The 20387-nt window shown below is 45.7% G+C and overlaps 1 protein-coding gene across 1 annotated transcript in view; it reads left to right on the forward strand.

The window, feature by feature from the left end:
- mmp15b (matrix metallopeptidase 15b) overlaps positions 1-19271 on the forward strand; it is a 31209-nt gene extending 11938 nt beyond the window's left edge. Inside the window, exons 5-10 of the mRNA XM_035629204.2 lie at positions 2079-2240; positions 3021-3217; positions 7325-7463; positions 11033-11183; positions 12023-12141; positions 12918-19271. Coding sequence (XP_035485097.1) covers positions 2079-2240; positions 3021-3217; positions 7325-7463; positions 11033-11183; positions 12023-12141; positions 12918-13450 — 1301 coding nt within the window. The 3' untranslated portion in view covers positions 13451-19271. The remainder of the gene's footprint in view (positions 1-2078; positions 2241-3020; positions 3218-7324; positions 7464-11032; positions 11184-12022; positions 12142-12917) is intronic.
- The last annotated feature ends 1116 nt before the right edge of the window (positions 19272-20387 follow it).

Below are 20387 nucleotides of genomic sequence, written 5' to 3' on the forward strand. Positions count from 1 at the left end.
TTAGACGGTCAGCGCAAAGAAACCCCAAAACAATTTCATTCGTGTCTTCGCGGTCGCAGTGTCTTCGTTCCCCTTTCCCTGACCTTCGCCTTTCATCTGTGAGCAGATAACTTTTCAGTCGGGCTCAGGATTGTTGATGTAACCTTGTGACGAGCGCGGTGTGATTAATCAGCTCCTGTGGCACAAAAAAACTGCTTTCACTCTCTCTTCAAACCAACCCACTGTTGCGCGCACACCTCGCACAAAAGACACCCTGCTGCTCGGTTAGTGATGAAAAAGTCCTTGTGGTTCTTTGAGGTCAGGCGAGGGAACAATGTTGAGTACGTTTCTGGCAAAAGGCAAAGCGTACTTGGAGAGCGCCTTCCGGTTGTCGGGCCGCTGCTTTTCAGACTTGTTGTTGTCTGATGCCAGGAGTCGCCCCAGGCGCTGACGAAGAAGGTGCGAGACGCGGTAAACAAGCGGAATAGAGCTTGAAAGACAAACTGTGCGTGCTGGGGAGTCAGAATCAGATGCGTTGGCTGAACTTCAAACTTTTCTAAGATGTTTGTCTGAAGTTTACTCAGGCCTTTTCTCTGTCAAACTAAATGTTTGTCACGGTTACCCCACAAAGGCCTCTTTATCTGTTGTCAGTGCTCTTTCTCTCTCTCTCTCTCGCTCTCTCTTCGTTCATCCCCTGTCTTGCCCTTTCGCTGTTTTCCCTCCTCGAGTGTTAGCTGTAGCTTAGCATGCCATGAGGACATTCATGTGACTCTGAAATTATAGATGGTGGGGGAGATGACCTCTATTTGTGCGCGCGCGCGTGTGTGTGTGTGTTGCAAAGAGGAAATGATGAGATGCACAAGCACAGGCACCCAGAGCATTTTCCCCCTTCTCCGTTGCATGCACACCGGAGACATCACCAAGTCGCAATTCCCCAAACGGCACGACGTCGCTGGCACAGATTTGACCAATAAGCGCGGGCCATCGGGGGCGGACAAAATGGCTCGCAGGTTCAAAGTTCTCTGAAAGCAGGGCCCCGGCAACAAGGAGGTATTGACTGAGGGGGGAAGTGCCCCGACTGTGCACTGGCTTCACTTCAGACACGACCCCAGTTGGAATATGTTGGTCAATTCTGAACCAGGTTCTCTTTGGTTTTGCTTTTCTATCTATGAGAAGTCTTTTGTGTACAGAGGAAGTTGATGCAGTGGTCATTGTCAGTGTGTACTTGTTGCAGTGGAAGTGGACAACAGCCGCCATTGAGTGCTAACAAATGTGAGGAATGTATGCTGATTCATATCAACATTCATTAGGGTGCCTTTTGTTGACCCATGTGTCATATCTCTGCAGATTTGCATTCACATCACAACCGGGAGACTCTCATATATAAACTTTATGGATGCAGTCACTTCATTAGGAACACCTGTACACCTGCTTATTAATGCCATTATCAGCCAATCGTGTGGCAGCAGTGCAGGAGCTTCAGTTTACGCTCACATCATGGGGAACAAATGTGATCTGAGTGACTTTCTGCACTCTCATCATCAGCTGAGTCGAGAAGAGCCTCCTCCTCCTCCTCTCACCTCGTTTTATTTACATCAGCTATACACGGGCCTCATCCTTTTGAACGCGGCATCAGCAAAATATTCTTTCACATGCTTTAATCATCAGCATGCGTTTAAGTGCCGGCAAGAAGACTCTGACGAGCCAGTGGCGGAGAAAAAGTTCTGCCTTCACCCACAATGGCTGATGCGTTGTCCGAACTGCAGAGGCACCAAAACGTGCCTGTGATAATCACATGAAGTCAGCCACCTGAAATATTAACTCGCAGACTTAAAAAAATGTATATATATGTTTACATATGCAGCGTTTTAAGTATCCGTCTGGAGCCATGCCCGACGCAGTATTAGGATGAAGGACTCTGTTTCATGTAGCTTGCAGCGTATGGATGTGTTTTTTTCATAAGACACTTATGTATAATGCATAGAGATGTGTGTATTCTTCTTCTGTACAAGCCCTTCTATTGATGAATGTACTTGTGTAAATTGTCCGACTTACTACTGTCCCCTAACTGGTGTCTTTTCTCTGTTGCGTCCACGCAGGTAACGACCTCTTCCTGGTTGCGGTCCACGAGCTGGGTCACGCCCTGGGTTTAGAGCACTCCAACAACCCGCTGGCCATCATGGCTCCCTTCTACCAATGGATGGAGACCGACAACTTCCAGTTGCCTGATGACGACCGGCGGGGGATACAACAGATCTATGGTAGGAGGCACAGTGCACGAATAATGCATAATCCTTTCAGTGTGTTAAATCACTAGGACATTAACCTGCAATTTGCACTCGCTAAAAGTCTTTATCATTGAAAACTGTTTTTTTATGCGTATATCCAACAACAGAGGGAATCACTGAAACACAAAAGTATCTTCTTTTTCTAATTTAAAAATTATACCTCATTGGGTTGCCCTAATTCATTTGGCAATTTCCCATGTTACATCTTAAAAGATATCAGTTCAAATATCAGAAATATTAAAGGAAGAGGACGATATATAAAATTGTCTGTAAATGTCTTTCTTGCCCGGCAACCAGCAGAGACTTAGTGATACGGTACATGTTAGTTCGTGAATATTAGAGGCAGATGAAAGCAGATTCTTTCAAGCTTTGGATATAGTCAGATTTTCTTTTTCCGACTCTTTATGCTGGTTGTAACTGTTTGTATTTAACAGACATATTGTCAATGAGACTGGTATCCGTCTTCTCATCTAACTATCAGCATAACATCATAAAAGCTTCTTGGTGATGAACTATTTCTTTCCGATTTTTCAGAGTTTCTATTCACAAATAAAGGAGTTTTGAGGAGCGTTGATGCAAACCACACCTTGAATTCAATTGCATTTTCCCCTTTTTTTATTTGAATTTGTTTCTTTTAGACCTGATGCTTTATCCTTTTTTTTTTGTTTTGTTTGTTCAGTCGGCCGTACTTATATCTTAACATCATGCGTAAAAAAACGGGATTAACCCATGGTGTTTGTTTTCTCCCGTCAGGTCAACCAGACAGTGGCCCTACCCAGGCCCTGCCCACGGTGACACCGCGTCGCCCAGAACCACGGCCACCCCAAACGCCACCTCGACATCCCGACCGACCCAGGACCACTGAGAGACCAGATCACTATGGACCCAATATCTGTGAAGGGAACTTTGACACCGTTGCTATGCTCCGGGGAGAGATGTTTGTTTTCAAGGTAAAGGGTTTAACGACAAGGACAACGGGGGGGGGGGGGTTTGCAGTCTGCAACTGCTAGCTTGACCTGAAGTAATGAGCACACAAACTCCAGAAAAAATGCATTATGTTTACCATTATAATGGTCTATTATACGACCATACTTGTCCTTCAGTTGGCTTCCAGCAGGGGAGCCGCTCTGACAAGTTTAACTGCGTCAATAAATTAGTTCTACTTTTCTGGAGAATCGGTTTAAGACAAAGGGCTTGTGCACGGCCAGCAAGAGGTCTGTTCTCAATCAGGTCCTTGTGAATTGTAAAGCAACAGGCCGGGTGTTTTTTATTACACAGAGCGCTGTTAAAAGGGAGGGGTGTGCTCAGGTGTTTTCCTTTAAGAGCCTCTGGACCCACACTAAACATTCATAAGGGCTGAAGCAGCAGTGAGCCATTAGCAGGGTTTTTACCTACAAGAGATATGTCTTATTTTGCTGTAGGCTGTTTTTTTTAAATTATTCTTTTAATTGGCATTTTTTGCAGTTATTTCAGAGTCACCTCAGACGTTGCGGTTATGTTGCATGGCACCATTCGCTTACCGGAGAACTCCATTATTCTTTTAATATTGATATCATGCAGACCAGCCCTGTGGTCGTTTGTTATTATACATCCCTCATGTATTTTCACTAATCATGGAGCGTTTCTTGGTCAGGACTAATGATGCAAGAAAATGTATGTGGTCACTGCCAGCAAATGAATTCCCCCCCATTGTGTTTTATCTCCTTCAGTAACAATCTATACATAGAGCGGCTCCATAAAGATAAGTAATGGTGTGTTCAAGTGGGAGAGGTCACAGGAGCTGTCGAGCGTTGGCAGTGCTGAACACTGAGGGGGTTTGCAGATATTAGAGAGAGCTGCAACACCCGGGCTTTGTTGTGAAGGAGCCTCAGCTTCATGTCCAGTTCAAGTTGATTTTCATTGTCATATACTTTAGAGGGAACGCATTCCACTCCGATGAAAAACGTAGGTCTCCGGCTGGCGGGAAGTTGTCATGATTGACAGTTAACTGCAGTCATCGGGAGTCGAACAAAGGAAGATATCCAACAGTGTGCAACTATGAACAGCTCTTTGATCTGGATCCTAGAAACTTTTTAACAAGCCATTGTCAGGGGTGTAATGCTGCAAGGATGATTATGACAACTGTTGTAATACGTTTCTGGGTGGGCCTTTTTGTTAAAAATGTAGACATGAAACCGGGATTCAGTCAACTTCAGTCCTGGTTGATTTGGCGATGGCTGTAGTTATTGATGCCACACAACATCACAGAATTCTGAGGGCAGCAGGAAAACAAACTATTGTCATTTCAATAAAGAAGTCTGACAATATAACTGGCATTTTCCATCATTCTGTGAGCAACCGTGATCAGAATGCCGAGAGTGACCATTGTGTTTTGATCGCAGAACGCCTTCACTTTGCATTTCCTGTGACTACTTCATAACAAAAGTTGACTTGTGCTTCGTCAACTTAATGCTTTTAAAGTTAAGCCGCAGCGATAAGAAATGTTTGGTTTGCATCAGCAGCATCTTAATACAGGAATTATTTAAGTTATTGCAATACTTACATCAGTCGGCCATAGGCTGAAACACCGTTGTGTTACCTCATTTGGTGATGGATGATTGACAGACATTTTTTTGTGTTCAATATCTCCACTTTAAATCCAATGGCACTGTTTCAAAAGGTTCCACTTTATGAGCGCGCCCTGTCCCTCCAGAGATCAGTCTATGAATATCTCTTATCTTGGTCTCGGAGTGTGCCTGACGTCGACCAGTAGTTATGAGACTTGGCATCCAGCTGCCTGGACGTGTGCTGTACATGGTCAGACAGATATATCTGCTCCGAGATTTAATTTCAGCCAGTGATGTTTATGTTCTCAGGTTTTGTCCGCAGTCAAGAAGCTCGTCTGGACAGCATTAATAAGGTTTTATAAACTAATACATATGACCCCAATCTGATTAGATGTAGACAAAAAGCAATCGTTATACAGAAGTGATCAAATAATTTTTTTGTGTTGTTTGGAGGCGGACACACGCGCACAGTATGCACTCACAGAGTCGGGCTGGTGGTTGGCTGCTGTCTGCCCGCCTGCACACCTGCCTGTATGGTTGTCGCGTGGACGCCCACAGCACCGAGTGTATGCTTAATCTTGCCTGCCAACCGAGGACAGTAAAAAAACTCTGCTGCGGATGGTTAGTGTTATTTGTGTGAGAGAGAGAGAGAGAGAGAGAGAGAGAGAGAGACAGCAGGGCAAATAGCACTGCACACAGCTCTATGATGAAGCAACGACACAAAACACTAAGTAAGAGACATTTCACGCTGCGTTTTAAATCCAATCACATATATAGTATATACAGTATTGTGTATACAGTATATAGTAGTAGCGATATACAACATGCACCTAAGGTATGCTTTTGATTCTTCTCTGTTATTACTCTGCGTAGGCAATAGCATGCTGTGGTAATAGTGGTAGTAATATGTGAGACATCAGGACAACTCTCTCTTTTCCACAGTGTTGTGAAAAACGGCTCCTTTCTGTGCAGAGTGCAGGACACGGAGACAGTCAGCAGAGCACGGTGATCTGCCGCCGGTATTGAACCTCCCACACTGAGGTCTGGTCTGTTCTGCTGAGGACTAATATGGTCAATTCAGCCAGTTAATCTGTTCAACGCAAGGGAGCTGTCAGGCCACACAAATCAAAGGGCATGCACTCCGTTCGGTCGGGCTCCGTTCTGTTTGCGCTCGGCTCTCGTCAAAACCCCATTCCCGTTCGGTTCCATTCCATGCGGTGCCGCGCAGCGCCATCCTGTCTGCCGGCACGCTTGTACGTGAAGCACGAAACGTAGGTGTGCTTGCCAGAAAGAAGCAGCACTGAGCATTTCACCGACACATTATCCAGGACAAGCAGAGCCACTGACTCACCGCTTACGAATGAGCCTGGTGTAAATCTGTCTGCTGGCCTTTGCGCACAGCATACACAGCAGATATGAAATGTTCATGGGCACAAGTTTCTCTGTGTGTTTGGGTTACAATATCATGCTTTGACGCGACAGTTCTTCTCAAAAGTTTATCCGTAGCAGTCCGTGATCGGCAGAGAGAGCGGGATATGAGGACACGTTAAAGCCACCGGAGCGGAGACTTGACTATTATTAGCCTGCTCCTGTGCCGCTATTGTTGGTTTATTGTACGTTTTGGTCCAGTTGTCCTGCAGAGCTCATCGTGACCAACAGCTAACCTTTGTGTGGCAAAAACCAGTTGACTAATGAAAAGTGACTTGAGAACCTTTTCTCACTGTAGCTGCATGTGCACCCTGTGTCAGAGCTTCCCATAAGTGCTGGCTGCAGGCCAACTCTCTCATTTCTCTACTAATAACTCCAGTGCAGCCAGCTCCAGTATTACATTTTATTTTGGATTCTAATAAAACTTTTTTTATGCATGTCCATAAGTCCCTGAGCATTAGAGAGTGCAGAATCTTCCATATACCCCACAATTTTTTATGTGCTCAATGGCTGATTGAAATATCTTTATTCACATTTTTCTTTTTATAGTAGAGCCATCTCTACGATGCATTGTAAACACGCGGAAAAAGTTGTCAAACTATGAGCACATATGCTAGAAAAGAAGTGGAATTGACATGTCGTCCCCCCCCCCCCCCGTGAAAATAACCTTGTTTTCATTGACCATTTATTTTTTAACATTTAGCAATACGTTAACTGTCACTGTGCCTTTACTTGATAAACCTTACAGTGAAGATGAATGAATAAATAATAAGGTCTAATGATTCTAAAGTTGTCATCGAGCGGGAATAGGTTTTAAATATTAACTGACTGTGTGGGTTAAAACCCACAAGGAGCATAATTTTCCTTTACAGCAACTCACTACATGTTTACAATCGGGTAGGCAAGCTCATTACAATAAGCAATAAGTAAGATCAGTGTACATGATGTAATAGTGGCATTAGAAGGCCACAAAATGTGGGCTTGCTCCACGTGGGCAAAGCCCCTGCACATAGCTGGCCTCTCCATATCCTTACGAAAAGCCGTCCGCTTGTGATGAGATTTTTTATGATTCCGTCTCCTCAGGGACGCTGGTTCTGGCGAGTGCGCAGGAACAGGGTTCTGGATAACTACCCCATGCCCATCGGTCACTTCTGGAGGGGTCTGCCCGGGGACATCGACGCGGCCTACGAGAGACACGACGGCAGGTTCGTCTTCTTTAAAGGTAAGCGGCAAAAACACGCTGATGGATGCATGTGCCTATGAGCTCGGAGACGGAACACAACGACGCGCTTGCTCAAGCTGACAGTATCCTCCGGTCGTATAAGGCAAAACTGCGTTGCGCTTGTAATTTTGCACCTTGCAGCTCGATGTGACCCCGATGGATTATTTATCAAACCATCTCCAGGTTATTGTTGCTGTAAAAGCAGACCTTGCACTGTTCTGCATAACTCCCCCCCCCCCCCCACACCGATATTATTAGCTGTCACTTTTAGAGCATGACAGTTTCCAGAAGCAACAACAGCCAGAATTTCTCAAATAAATCAGGTCCTCGCTGCCTTGCGGCTTGCTGGAAAGTAGTGCACACGCTCACTTTGTGTGACACTGTGCTTAAGTTGCGACGGTGACAAACAGCCACCAGTGTTTGGATTCAGTTTCCAGTGAAGCGGCGCTGTTTACTCTGCTGTGACAAACACAGAATCATAGTTTGGATCCCTCAGAGGCAGCGGTATCGCAAACATCCAGGTTTTTATCACAGGTCTGTCTGCCGAACATTTGTAGCAGCGTGGCGGAGCTTTAATGTAAAAAAATAAATAAATCTTTTTTCTTTCATCTTTATTGGAACATTTCGAAACGGTGCAGGGTTCGTATTATGAGCATGTGGAAGATAAGTCTGCCCAACACATAAGCATACTCTTCCTGCACAGAAAAACCACCCATCATCTGCTTTCTTTCTTAACAACTTTAATACAGTTAAATTGCTCCACGGCCGTTTCAAACCACCACGGCTCAACGTTATCACTTTTTAATGTTGAGACAGATTGCGGGGCTTTATTCATCTCGTGCAGATAATGTCGGAGATACACAGCACATACCCACGCTTCCTACATAATGTGTTCCACATGCAGGGTATGAATCTCCTTTAGCACTGCTCATTATTTACACCATGAGTCCCTGGGAGTAGCTCGCCTTATACAATGGTGGATGAAGTTGTTGAATGAAGAAGAGAGAGAGAGAGCTCAGCCTTTCAGTGCAGCTCGAACCGTGGCGCCACAGGCGTTAGGGCAGCTGTTAAAGACGAGGTGGATGATGTCATCGGCAAGTCCCTGAGTATGACACTTGGCGGCAAGCATTTACGAAAAAAGAAGAAGTGAAAGGAAGAGGAGGGGAAGAGGCCTGGGGGCGCAAGAGAAAGGGGGCTGATCAACAGCAGTCTGTTACTAAAACCTTAAAATGGACCAATCGGTTGAGAAACGGCTCGACAGAGCGTCAGTATGATACCAGAAGTCCTTTTTTTTTAATCTGTGGAAAGTTTTGCACATTAAGCTGATTTGTTTGTTTGTGTGATTGGTTGTGGACAAGTATCTCAGAATACATTTCGCATCAATCAACATATACGGCAGCAAACGACAAAACACACGGCTCTCACAGAAATGACTGTCAATACTTCCCCCTCCCCGCTTGTGGTGAGCGTGGTGTTTCCTCGTGGGCAATGGCGAGGCCGTTCAGACGCCAAATATAAACTCTGTACTAATTCTACATTGGCAATATAATCCATTGTACGCATGTTGTCTGACTCAACGATTATTCTCAATTTAAATTTTGGGATTTTTTTTTTTACTTGAACATGTCTACGTTCTTAGTCATTTCCATTGAAACCAGTCATATCTCACCAAGCATCAGTAAAAAAAATGATGATAAAAGCTACAGTGTGTAATATTTAGAAGATCGTATTCACAGAACTTTTATATATTGTCCAAAATTGTGAACAAAGTGTTCAAATGTATAATCACCTGCAATTTAGTTATTTCGTCAACTGAACGAGTTAAATATAGTAACAGCAGGGGGACCCGACCTCCGTGTAAATCGCCATGTTTGCGACGTCATGCTGTGCTGCGTTCTGGTTCCTCTGCGACTAGGCAGGTCGGAAAAATATCACCAACCCCGACTTCCTGGGTCCGAGTTCCGAGATATAATGGAACGCAGCATTAGAAATCGTTGCAGAAAACGGTCCAGTATACGTCTCATTCGCTTTAAATTTCCAGCGCTGCGGGAAATCGGAAATGGAATTAGGACACCATAAAGTGTCCCCTGCCGGGTGCTCGGCTGTTCGCAACTTTACCACCAGATGCAGCCAGAAAAGTACAAAAATTACACACTGGAGCTTTAAATATAAATACAAGAACGGCACTGGGGAGAGAATGTACCTCTGTCAGGATCAAACAATCCTAGATTTGTCAGATTTTTAAAAAATTTGAATATCAAAACATTATTTTCAGAGATATTTTGGATTTCAAGGAGAGCGATAACAAAAAAGAAATCCAGAATCTGCCCTTTTAATCAGAACCACACCAAAGTTTAATGGACTCTTCTCTGGCCCATCCCTCCACCAAATTTAGTGCAAATCTTTTATTTTTCTCTCCTTGAGCTGGCGATGTCAACACCACTGTTGTACCAGTTTAAATTGAGAGTACCACATCCTTCTGTTCTTGAGAGTTTAGACTGCAGTGTTCAATTTATTGGCATACAACAGTATTTACTGAGGAAGACCATGGGCGATTGTATTTATTAGGTATTAAGGGAAAGGAGTAGTCCGGACCTGGAAAGTAGGAGAACATCATTGTTACAAATCCTCACTGAAGTTACATTCAAAGATTTATTAATCCAGCTGTTGTATTACCCAGAGGTTACCCAGCTGTTTCTATCCCAAACAAGCCCGACTGCGTTGGAAACCACACTGTTTATCCCTTTTAGAAAAAGCAACAGTTCCACAGCAGGAAGGAGAGAAATCTTTAGGTCACTGTAGCACTCTGGTGTAGTTGTGGAAAGTCATGGGATCCTACTTTAGGACCGTGCACCGCAGGAACCCCCGGGAAGCATTGCGTCAACATCTTGTTCTCTCCAGATGCCGAGCGTTAGAGCTTTCATTTTTTAAACGAGGAGCGAGGAGCGAGGGACTGGAGGTGGGTGGGTGAATGGATGGATGGATGGATGGATGGATGGATGGATGGATGGCTGGGTGGGTGGGGGAGAAAGCGGACTGGAGCCAAGAGGAGAGATTGTAATGGTGCCAGAAGTAAACGGAGTACCCCTGCTTGACACAGTGAAAAACAATAAAACCTTCCCTTCAGCGAGAAATCTGCTGCAGCCTGACATGAGACAAACCGGGCCAAATGGATAATTACAAGCCAAACCCAAACTCCTCAGTCAATGATGTCGTGCTCGTGCTCGCGCTTGCTGAGTTGGTTTTTTTTTTTTTGGATTGCTTGCCAACAAATCATTATTACATTCATATAATTTACAAGTGCCCGTGTAAATGCTGGTTCGGTTTTGGTTTCCCATGTTGTTCTCTTTTTTTATTCCTCATTCAATTTCGATCATTCAACTAATTCTGTGCCAGCAGCTCAAATGTCCACGAGCAATATGTCTGTGCCTGAAAAGGTGCGTTTGTGGACCCACGTGTATTCAAACATGCACGTCTGGGTCCATAACAGTGGGAATGAATGGTAAATGTCCCGATATACAGTATGCATCAAGCAAGGATTATTAAGTTACTCTCCTCTTCCTCCTCAGGAAACAGATTCTGGCTGTTCAGGGAGGCTAACCTGGAACATGGCTATCCGCTGGAGCTGAATGATTATGGTCAAGACATTCCCTACGACCGAATAGACACGGCCATCTGGTGGGAGCCCTCCGGCTACACTTACTTCTTTCAAGGAGACTGGTAACTTACCTAGGACCTCTCAGCATCACACCAAACCCCTCTAACTCACCTGCCGCCCAATATATCACTTCATTTTTTATCTTAGTGTATCAATAGTTTGATTACTTTTGATTGTACAGACATCCCAATCAACATTATGAAACCATACTGGGTGTGTTTGTCAGTAGAGACATCAGAAGGGAAACATCTCAGCAACAATAAAACAGATTGCCATGAAACTTTGTACAGACATTCGTGCTCTCCAGATGATGAGGCTGACCCACAGTGGTTCTCATCCTCGCACAACTCTCTTATACAAAGACAAACACAGATCCAGTGGCAACAAAATTATTATTTTTTTCCTGATTTTTATTGTAGCGCTTTCAAATGGACAGAAAAAATAAGTTACGTCTTAACAGTGTGAAGGTTATTGTTTTTTTATGTCCACCAGGAGTTTATCGTCTTATACTCAGATCACACAAATTATTTATAAGAGTAATCATAGCATTTCCCTATGAGTAATAAAGCGTACAAGGGTAATAACAGCAGCACTATTTTTTTTTTACGTCTCTTTGTTCACAAAGTCAGAAAGTTCTGTGAACAATTCAAAAGCGTTGAAGATACCGTCAAGAAATAACAACAGTTTGTACAAGGGAAACATATTTACGAAAAAAAAAACTCATAGGAAAGTCAGTTATTACACTGGGAGGGGGGGTTTTCTGGTGTATTTATAGTTGACTCAATTTTGAATGTTCCGTGTAAACTGCACCTTTATATATACACACACACACCATGTGGGCCCCCGCCGTGCTCTTTGTTTAGACAGCTGATAAACAGCAATGGCCATCTTCTGTCTGCAGGTACTGGCGTTTCAACGAGCAGTCGCGCTCGGCCGACCGGGGCTACCCGAAACCGATCAACGTCTGGGGATCATCGGTGCCCTCGGCCCCCAAGGGGGCCTTCCTCAGCGACGACGGAGGTGAGCTGCGACAAGTACAGTGGTTTGTGAGTGAGTGAGTGAGTAAGTGAGTGAGTGAGAGTGTGTGTCTGTGTGTGTCTGTGTGTGTGTTTGTGTGTGTGTGTGTGTGTGTGTGTGTGTGTGTGTGTGTGTGTGTGTCTGTGTGTGTGTGTGTGTGTGTGTTTGCGTGCGTGCATGCGAGCGAGCATTTGCATGGAAAAAGGGACAAGGAGGGGCTAATGCCTGAAACAAAGAATTAGGGTGTGGCAATGCAACCATCATGAGGGAGGGGATGGCTTGTGTTTGTGTGTGTGTGTGTGTGTGTGTGTGTGTCAGTCTCCGTTGACATTTATATTTGGAAAACGGAAAAAAGGCAAAGATACAAGACTACATAATTATTTCATAAGCGAAGGGACCACTCATCCCATAAGCCATTGTGAATGCATTTCAACGTCAAACGGACAGTTTAGCATGCTTTTTCTTGAATTTAACCTTTATCATCATCGTCACTGTAGTGTTTATATTGTTGATAAGAGTCTTGTAATGTGCATTGCAGCTAGGCCTGTCACAATAATTACATTATCGATTTATCGAATGATAAAAATGTAAGTGGAGAATATGAATGGGATTTTCCCTTCCAGAACATCACTGTTGCGCTCTATAGGGTAAAGACAGATATGAGGGCTGTGACAATCTTCTCATCTAACTCCCGGAGAGATGGCAACAAAGCTTCTTCCTCAAAGTGTCTTGAAATCGTTATGTTGGCTGACATCTTCTGCTCTCCTTGCCTCCTCCAGCTTACACCTACTTCTACAAGGGCTCCAAGTACTGGAAGTTTGACAACCACCGCATGAAGAGCGAGCCGGGCTACCCCAAGTCCATCCTGAGAGACTTCATGGGCTGCAGCGTGGACCTGGACCCAGACAGAGACACGGACACGGACACAGACACAGACACAGACTCGGGGCGCAAATACCCCGACGTGAACCGCCCACCGTTCAACCCGGACGTGGGGGGAGACGGTGACCAGGGCAAAGGCCGGGACGGGGCGGATCGGGGCGGGACAGACAACGACGTGGGCAAAGGAGCGGACGGGGACAAGGACGAGGACCGGCGCGAGGGTCGCGAGGAGGACACCAACGAGGTGGACGTAGTGCTGAAGGTGGACGACAGCGAGGAGCGGACCATGAACATCCTGATGGTGACCATCCCGCTGGTCCTGGTGCTGTGCATCCTGGGACTGGTCTACGCCATCATCAACACGCTGCAGAGCAAAGGGGCGCCGCGGCTGCTGGTGCACTGCAAGCGCTCGCTGCAGGACTGGGTCTGACCCCCGGACACTGAGGGGACGCTGACCTTTGAACTTGAACCTGACCTTAGACACACGCGCCTCCTCTAATCCAAACCTCTGCCTGAGTGATTCATCTGTCTGACGTCTCTGTGCTCGGTGGCTCCTGAAACTCTTCGTACAATGTGGTAGTAGCTCCATGCAAATCCTGTACTGACACACATAAACTAGACTCAAGCATAAACTATGTCTTACGCACACACACACACACACACACACACACTAACACACACCATCCTAACCTCCTCTCGTCTGCCATGGTGCTGTACAATGCGTCGACTGCAGTCTATTTATATGAGAGAAGTTTGCACATAGTTTTTTTTGTTTTTCTTCTTGTCATTTTGTTTTGCGTTCATTTTGTGTGATTAGAATTGTTATTAATATTTCGAAACCAGGATGGGCCGCTCTATTCTCTCGCCCTCCTCCTCCTCCACTCAATCTCAGCGGGGGCTTTTTTTCCCCTCTCCGATAACGTGACATCTGCTTATGCTATCACGGTTGCCACAAAAGACAGACAGAGCAGACCGGCCACTACACACATACACACACTTCCACGTGCAGGCGGGTTTAGTAGTTCTTCCTTCCTCCTTTCACCATTGTCATCTCCTTCGCCTCGCTCTGCCTCCTCCCCTCGACCCTGCAGTACAGTACGCCACGCCGTGCGAGCCACTGAGAGGCATCTTGTGGCCTTGTTCTCAGAAGAAAGAGGATTTGGCTGTGGTGGTTGCAGGTTTGAAGGGTTGGATCTGGAGTTCTCCCTTGTTGTTAACACAGACACTGCTTTGTTTTATGACAGTTTATTACGATTTGCGTCCTAATTTTGCAGTTTTGGCCATGGATTTGAACGGTGAGTCCACATTGCGACGGGATCACACCAGCCACACTTGCACACTTGTCACAATACCGAGGATCAAACCAGACCTCTCTTCAAACTTTAATTTTGACCTCAGTTACAAACCTGTAGTCTCATGACAGCATCGCGCACGGTTGTGACACTGTGGCAGCGACAATATCTGTCCACAGTCCAACCAACATATTAACACCTGACAAAGATCTCATGCCACGATCACACACACTCTTGTTAAATGCTGAAGTCTGCGACACAAAGCATGTGCGGACTAAAAAGACTCCCAGGTGAGGGAGAGTAAATGAGGACAGACGTTGAAATGATCACACAAACGTGTGTGTCGTAGACGGGAATCCGTTTTTTTACACTTTGTGCAGTCACGTTAACGGGTTTAATGCGATAACAGACAGGAATGACGGCTGAAACTGCAAAACTAAAAACTGCGACGCATCATAATTGCCCTTTGAAGTCGGGGCTGCGCGGGCCTTGTTTTCCCTCCTTTATCCTGTGCCCAAAACAGTTGGACAGTGCGTCTACCTTCTTTCCTTTCCTCGCTCGGAAAACCGTTTAAAGACCTCTTTGGCAGAAAAGGGTAAACAGCCGTAAAAAGGGGACCTCTTCCTTTAACTCTCATTTATAGGGGCTAATTCGCAGAGAGCCTCTTGTCTGTCAACAATCAGACCTTTTCATTTGTTCTCCCGAGGAGAGTCGGCTCGCTGTGAAATAACACGGGGAGACTGTGTGTGTGTGTGTGTGCGTGCGTGACAGAAAACAAGGTAGAGACAAAGCCACAGCTTGTAATGTCAGAGCAGGAAGTCACACAGCAGTCACCAATGCACCCAGGACTTTGCGACTGACTTTCTACCGCCCCCGTGCTTTCGGGAAAAAAAAAGAGGAAGAAACCTCTTCTCTGTCATAAAGATAGCGTAGCCGGCAGCGCTGGGGTGGGCTCGGGCCACGCCGGCTCACGTGACCACAGGCTAATCCTCTTCATTAAAAGGACAGCAGGTGTGTGCAAATGCTGTTAACCCCCCGCGACCCCCAAACTAAACCTTGAGCTCTGAGAATCAAAACACTCCCCCCGCTCCCGTTTCATCTCCCGAGAGCAGAGATAGGATGAAGGGGGAGGGGTCGCACAGAAAAAAATGTCCATCTTAACCTCTTCTTTTTTTTTTTTCATGTTTGACTACTTCACCACAATATCATTGCCAGCCATTTTCAATGGCATGCCCATGCCCCAGGGTTTTTATTTTATTTTTGTGTGTATTTTTTTGGACCATTGGTGGCAGCCTGCGGTTTCCACTCATTAATATATGAGATGGAACTCAAGGATTTAAACACAGAAAATGTCATTTTGACAAAAAAAACTTATTGACTTAAAAAAAAAAAACTTAAGACTTATTGAATTGATGCAAACCAGGCCATAGAAACATTTCAAACAAATGGCAAGCTTTGCGAAGTGGTCGGCGTGAAATGGTCACTTTGTTTTTTAACAGCAAGTGCTGTTGTCCTTTAAAAATGAAAATCACTTTTCTTAAAATAAGAAAAACAATGCTCATCGGGGAAAAAACAAGCTTAGATGATTCCACCCGATCTCTCTGTGAATATGTTTTTTCCAGAATTTCTTAACAGTCGATCAGGTACTGTAGGAATGAGCAGCCCTATTACAAGATTTAAAAAAAGAATGTGGCTGCAAAAACAAAGTTCACTCATCCTTGTTAGTTTTTTATTATTAAAGACTTTCTTTTTGAAAACCAGGCCCAAGTGAACGAGAGTGCAGGGATGGAAGTCTCGGCAGTGTGACTTCAAACAGGAATGGGAAGGAGGCTTATCTGAGGTAGCATGAACTAAGCTGCCACCCTGACCAGAGGGGGCTCAGCTCACGTTACACAGATGTGAATGGGGGGGGGGATTTCCTGCAGCTGAGACAAGGGACGGGGGGGAATGGAGGGGGGAGGAAGGCTGACCTCCTCCCCTATCCCAGAGCTTGCAAAGTTGGATCTCAGAAATAAGGAGGGATGAGAGGGGGGGTTGGAGAGGTGGGATAGATGGCTCTATCCCACTGGCAACTGCCCATGTGACCCACATTCTCTCCCCTGCCTGCCTGCCTGCTCAACAACAGTGCCGGCCAGAGAGGGTAGTTCAGCTTACAGTGGGTGCCGGACCTTCTTTTTTTTTCTTCTTCTGAGAAAACGCTCACTCGCTGCAAGTGCTCTGCTCGATGTTTTGTGTAAACCCTGTTCCATTCTTGTTTAACCTTTTAGAAAACACCGTCCCGAGCGATGGAATGTCTTGGCCCCTGGTGGCATTACATAAGTATGTTTTGGTTTGCGGTAGACAAAATGGTCATGAAAACAGGCTTGTTTAACGTAAGCTCAAAGTCCAGATCTATCTGAGCAAAGCCCCCCCCCCCCCAACAGCTCTTGGCACAAAATTGATTTCTTTCGGTCGTAAAATTTTACCATTCAAAGGAGAGCAGGTTTATGACTATAATCAAAAAAGTTGATGTATAGTAAACTTTTTTTTGTCTTTCTTTCTACTTTTCCCCCGGGTACATTATTGTTAAGGCCTGTGTCCAAAAATGGGCGGGGTCCTGGTCGCAGGCTGTAGCGTGCATATTGATTCCAGTGGCAGCAGTTGGGCTTCATCCGTCTGTGGGAGTGCAGCCCGCGTGTGTCGACAGGCCGGGCGGGACACTCGAGCCCCCTGCTCTCCGGCGAGGTGAGGACAGGCGGATGTGTGGTGCCTCGGCAGACGAGGGTCACCGTCAACGGGACACTCGTGCTGGAGGGAAAGATTACAACAAAAAAAAAAAAGGAAGTGCGTACGCAGCTTCCGCCAGAGGGTGTGCCGGAGATTGATCCGTGGCCAGTCGATAGCCGTTGCCAGGAAACGGTGTCCCGTGTCCATTGCTCACCTCATCATCGGAGTTGGGGCGGTGGGGGGTTGGTTGGCGGACACAGCTAATCAGTGTTAAAAGCACGCTCCTCTGCCCCTCCCCTTCTACTGTCCTGCTCTTCCCACCGATTCCCCACACAGAGACATCAATCAGTGCTCAAGACAGTCGAGCGTCTGGACAGGCTCAGAAAACGCAGACAACGTTCTGTATGTGTCCGTCCTCCTTTTCTCTCCTCCGTGACCTCCGTACAGAGAGCCCATGGGGGGGGGGGGGGGCGGCCACTTCAAAGCCAAAGCAACCTCTTCAAAGTTGGAAAAAAATGTTCAAGTGCACCTGATCTGGCTTCACTTTCAAAAAAAAAACACAGTTTCAGCAGTTTGAGAAGATTCTCTGTACAGTAAGGTGACACTGACTGGGATCGGAATTTGTAGGACAGTGCATCGTCTCTCTGGTTCTGATTGAAGAGCGTGTGTGTGTGTGTGTTTAAAGTTAATCGGCTCTATAATAAGCAAGGGCTGTTTTCGGACTGTAAATTTTCCCACACTGTCTTGTTCCCCCGCCCCTCTGCGTACTCGGCCCGGCCCCTCTAAGCCCGAGGGGATCAGAATAACAACAATGGCCTTCTCTCTCTCTCTCTCTTCATTCTCTCCCCCCCCCCCCCATTTTCTCTCCACACACACCAACACATTATTGTCTTCCCCAGCCTCACCTTCCTCCCGTCCCCCTCCCTCCCCTCCACCAGGAAATTGTCCAGGCCGAGGTCCAGCCTTACGCAGCAGAGCCTGTTTTTTCAGATCCGCCTCCTTGTTCAGCAACATTTCTCTGCTTGACGCAGAGTTTGTGTAAGGGGAAGACGTCGCCGAGCCGCTCTGCGCTTTTCATCTCCCTCAAGATGTGTTTGTGTAAACCGCTGTGTGTTCATCCTTTCTGATTTAGGCCTAATGAGCCCGGGCTTTTCTTTTTTTGTTAAATTTCATTTCCTTGTTTGTTTGCTTTTTGTTATATTTTAATGAACATCTCTGTCAAAATTTGTCGCAGTCAGTCGGAAGGCAGGTATTCTGTTAGCTCTTGTCTGTGTGCATCTCCACTCTGTGTGTGTGTGTGTTTTGTGTTTCAGCTTCCTGCGATCACAGTGTGTCGCTGCACTGCCTAATAACCGCGGGATTCAAACAGCTCAGTGCGTCAGCCACGTGCAATGTCATGTACTGGGGAAAGAAAGTGATCAATAAAAAAAGAATCCGAAAAAGAATCAGTCCAACTTGACACACAGTCAGACTCGGAGTTCCGTTCTTTCACTCGGGGTCAGCCTCGTGGCTTATAATGGCTTGACCCCCAAAGGATTGTGGGTCGTCCACGCGCTTCTCCCTGTTCCCGTAGAGCGCGTCAGCTCGCTCATTGAGCCTGACTCATCTTCAGCCATCCGCTCACCGGGGGACGGGACAGGAAGAAATGGTCCGACGAGTGACTTTGGGAGCATCTGCGTCGTCGCTTCGTCCCGGGACGAGGGCGGCGGACCGCGTCAAGTTGTTGCCCTCTCAAAGGAAAACTGTTTTTTTCGACCACTAACTGCAGCTTCGGTAGACGGTAGATTTTATTGGAGCCAGTAGATTCTGCACTGACCAACCATCGATACTTGGCATCTCGCTCTAGGCCCCATTGAACTTGTCTCATTACTACTGCCTTTAGTGACTTTCTGAAAAGAAAACTGCACCATCATCCCCGATGGGGTCGAGTCGGTGAAAAAAAGACATCAAAAACACATGAGGCTACTGTCCGTCCTTGATCATTTGTCTTATTTTGATTTGATTTTGTGATTTTTGTTTCTTTCCGAACTTGATATGACGTTTTTTTGTTTTTGTTTTTGTTAATAACATTCCACGTAGGGTTTTTTTAATTTTATTTTTGATTGGTTGGTTGATAGTGGGTGTTGTTGTTTCTTTTCTGTAGAAAATGTACAATTTTATACATATGTGTTGTTGTGTGTTCACCTCTAGTTGAGTGTGTTAACAAGCCATGCTGGACATGTACACATTAAAAATTGCTCTGAAAATATTCAATATCGTTCTGCTTATTGATCCAGAGACAGGTGCACAATAATTCTGAACCGTCTGAAGAGAAACGGGTTGCTAAGAGTCCACACACACACACACACACACACACACACCCTCTCCTCTCTTCCTGCGGTGAGCTCACTGTCCTTAGGGCCTCGCTTCCTGCCTCACATGGGACGGGCAGCAGAGCAGAGCAGCCTCAAGGGTCTGGCCGAGTGCCAGGAAGCCACATGAGCGGGGAGGAAGCCAGCGGACACAGTTGTGTAGAGTCTGTAGGAAACTGACCAAGCAACTGTGTCATCACACCGAAAGGAAAAAAGCTTTGTTCGCTGTAGGGTTTTTTTTTGTTTTTTTTTTATCCGATAAAAACAAAAAAAATCATATGAGATGTTTTTGTGATTAAGAGTAAGTTGTTTGCAAGACGGGAAAACAGAGTGACACCTACTGACGTCCTGTCGCAGGCGTAATTGGCTGAAAATTGACTCCAGATGATAGTAAATTTGTCTTCATCTGCGTCCTCCTTCGTGATCAGTAAACGGAGAAGCCTGGCTGTGGGCTGCGGGCGTTCGACTGAACGAGAAACGGTGCTCTTGACTGGAATGAGAAAAAAGGTGTCCCAGAGTCTCGAGGCTGTCCGCCCGACGCATTGGTCATTACTTCACCCCACTACTGGATGGACAATAATCCACATGAGATGAATCTTAGTACGTGTGCCCCCTCGCTCCCACTGAATAATAATAATAATAAAAATTGTATTTATATAGCACCTTTCAGAAGAAGCTTCACGAAGTGCTTTCACAAAAACATACAAATCACAGACAAAATCCGCATTCCAACAATAATCAATTGCAGGTCACATTTCTGTTTAAAAAAGAAAAGAAATAAAAAGACAATATAAAAAGACGACATCCCATGAAAGCAAGTCTATAGAAATGGGTTTTTAAAAGTGACGTAAAAGAAGACGTCAACAGCAGATTCACTGCAGCAGAGAGGTGAATATGGGTATTGACTCAATATAATACGTCCGTGTTCAGGGCAAGGTGAAGGTGATGAAACACCCTGTGGGCCCTTACTTAAGTGCTTCTAGTTCCTGAACAACAACGATGAAAGTATTTGGCACAA

The sequence above is a fragment of the Scophthalmus maximus genome, chromosome 4, assembly GCF_022379125.1.
Source record: "Scophthalmus maximus strain ysfricsl-2021 chromosome 4, ASM2237912v1, whole genome shotgun sequence".
NCBI classification, from domain to species: domain Eukaryota; kingdom Metazoa; phylum Chordata; class Actinopteri; order Pleuronectiformes; family Scophthalmidae; genus Scophthalmus; species Scophthalmus maximus.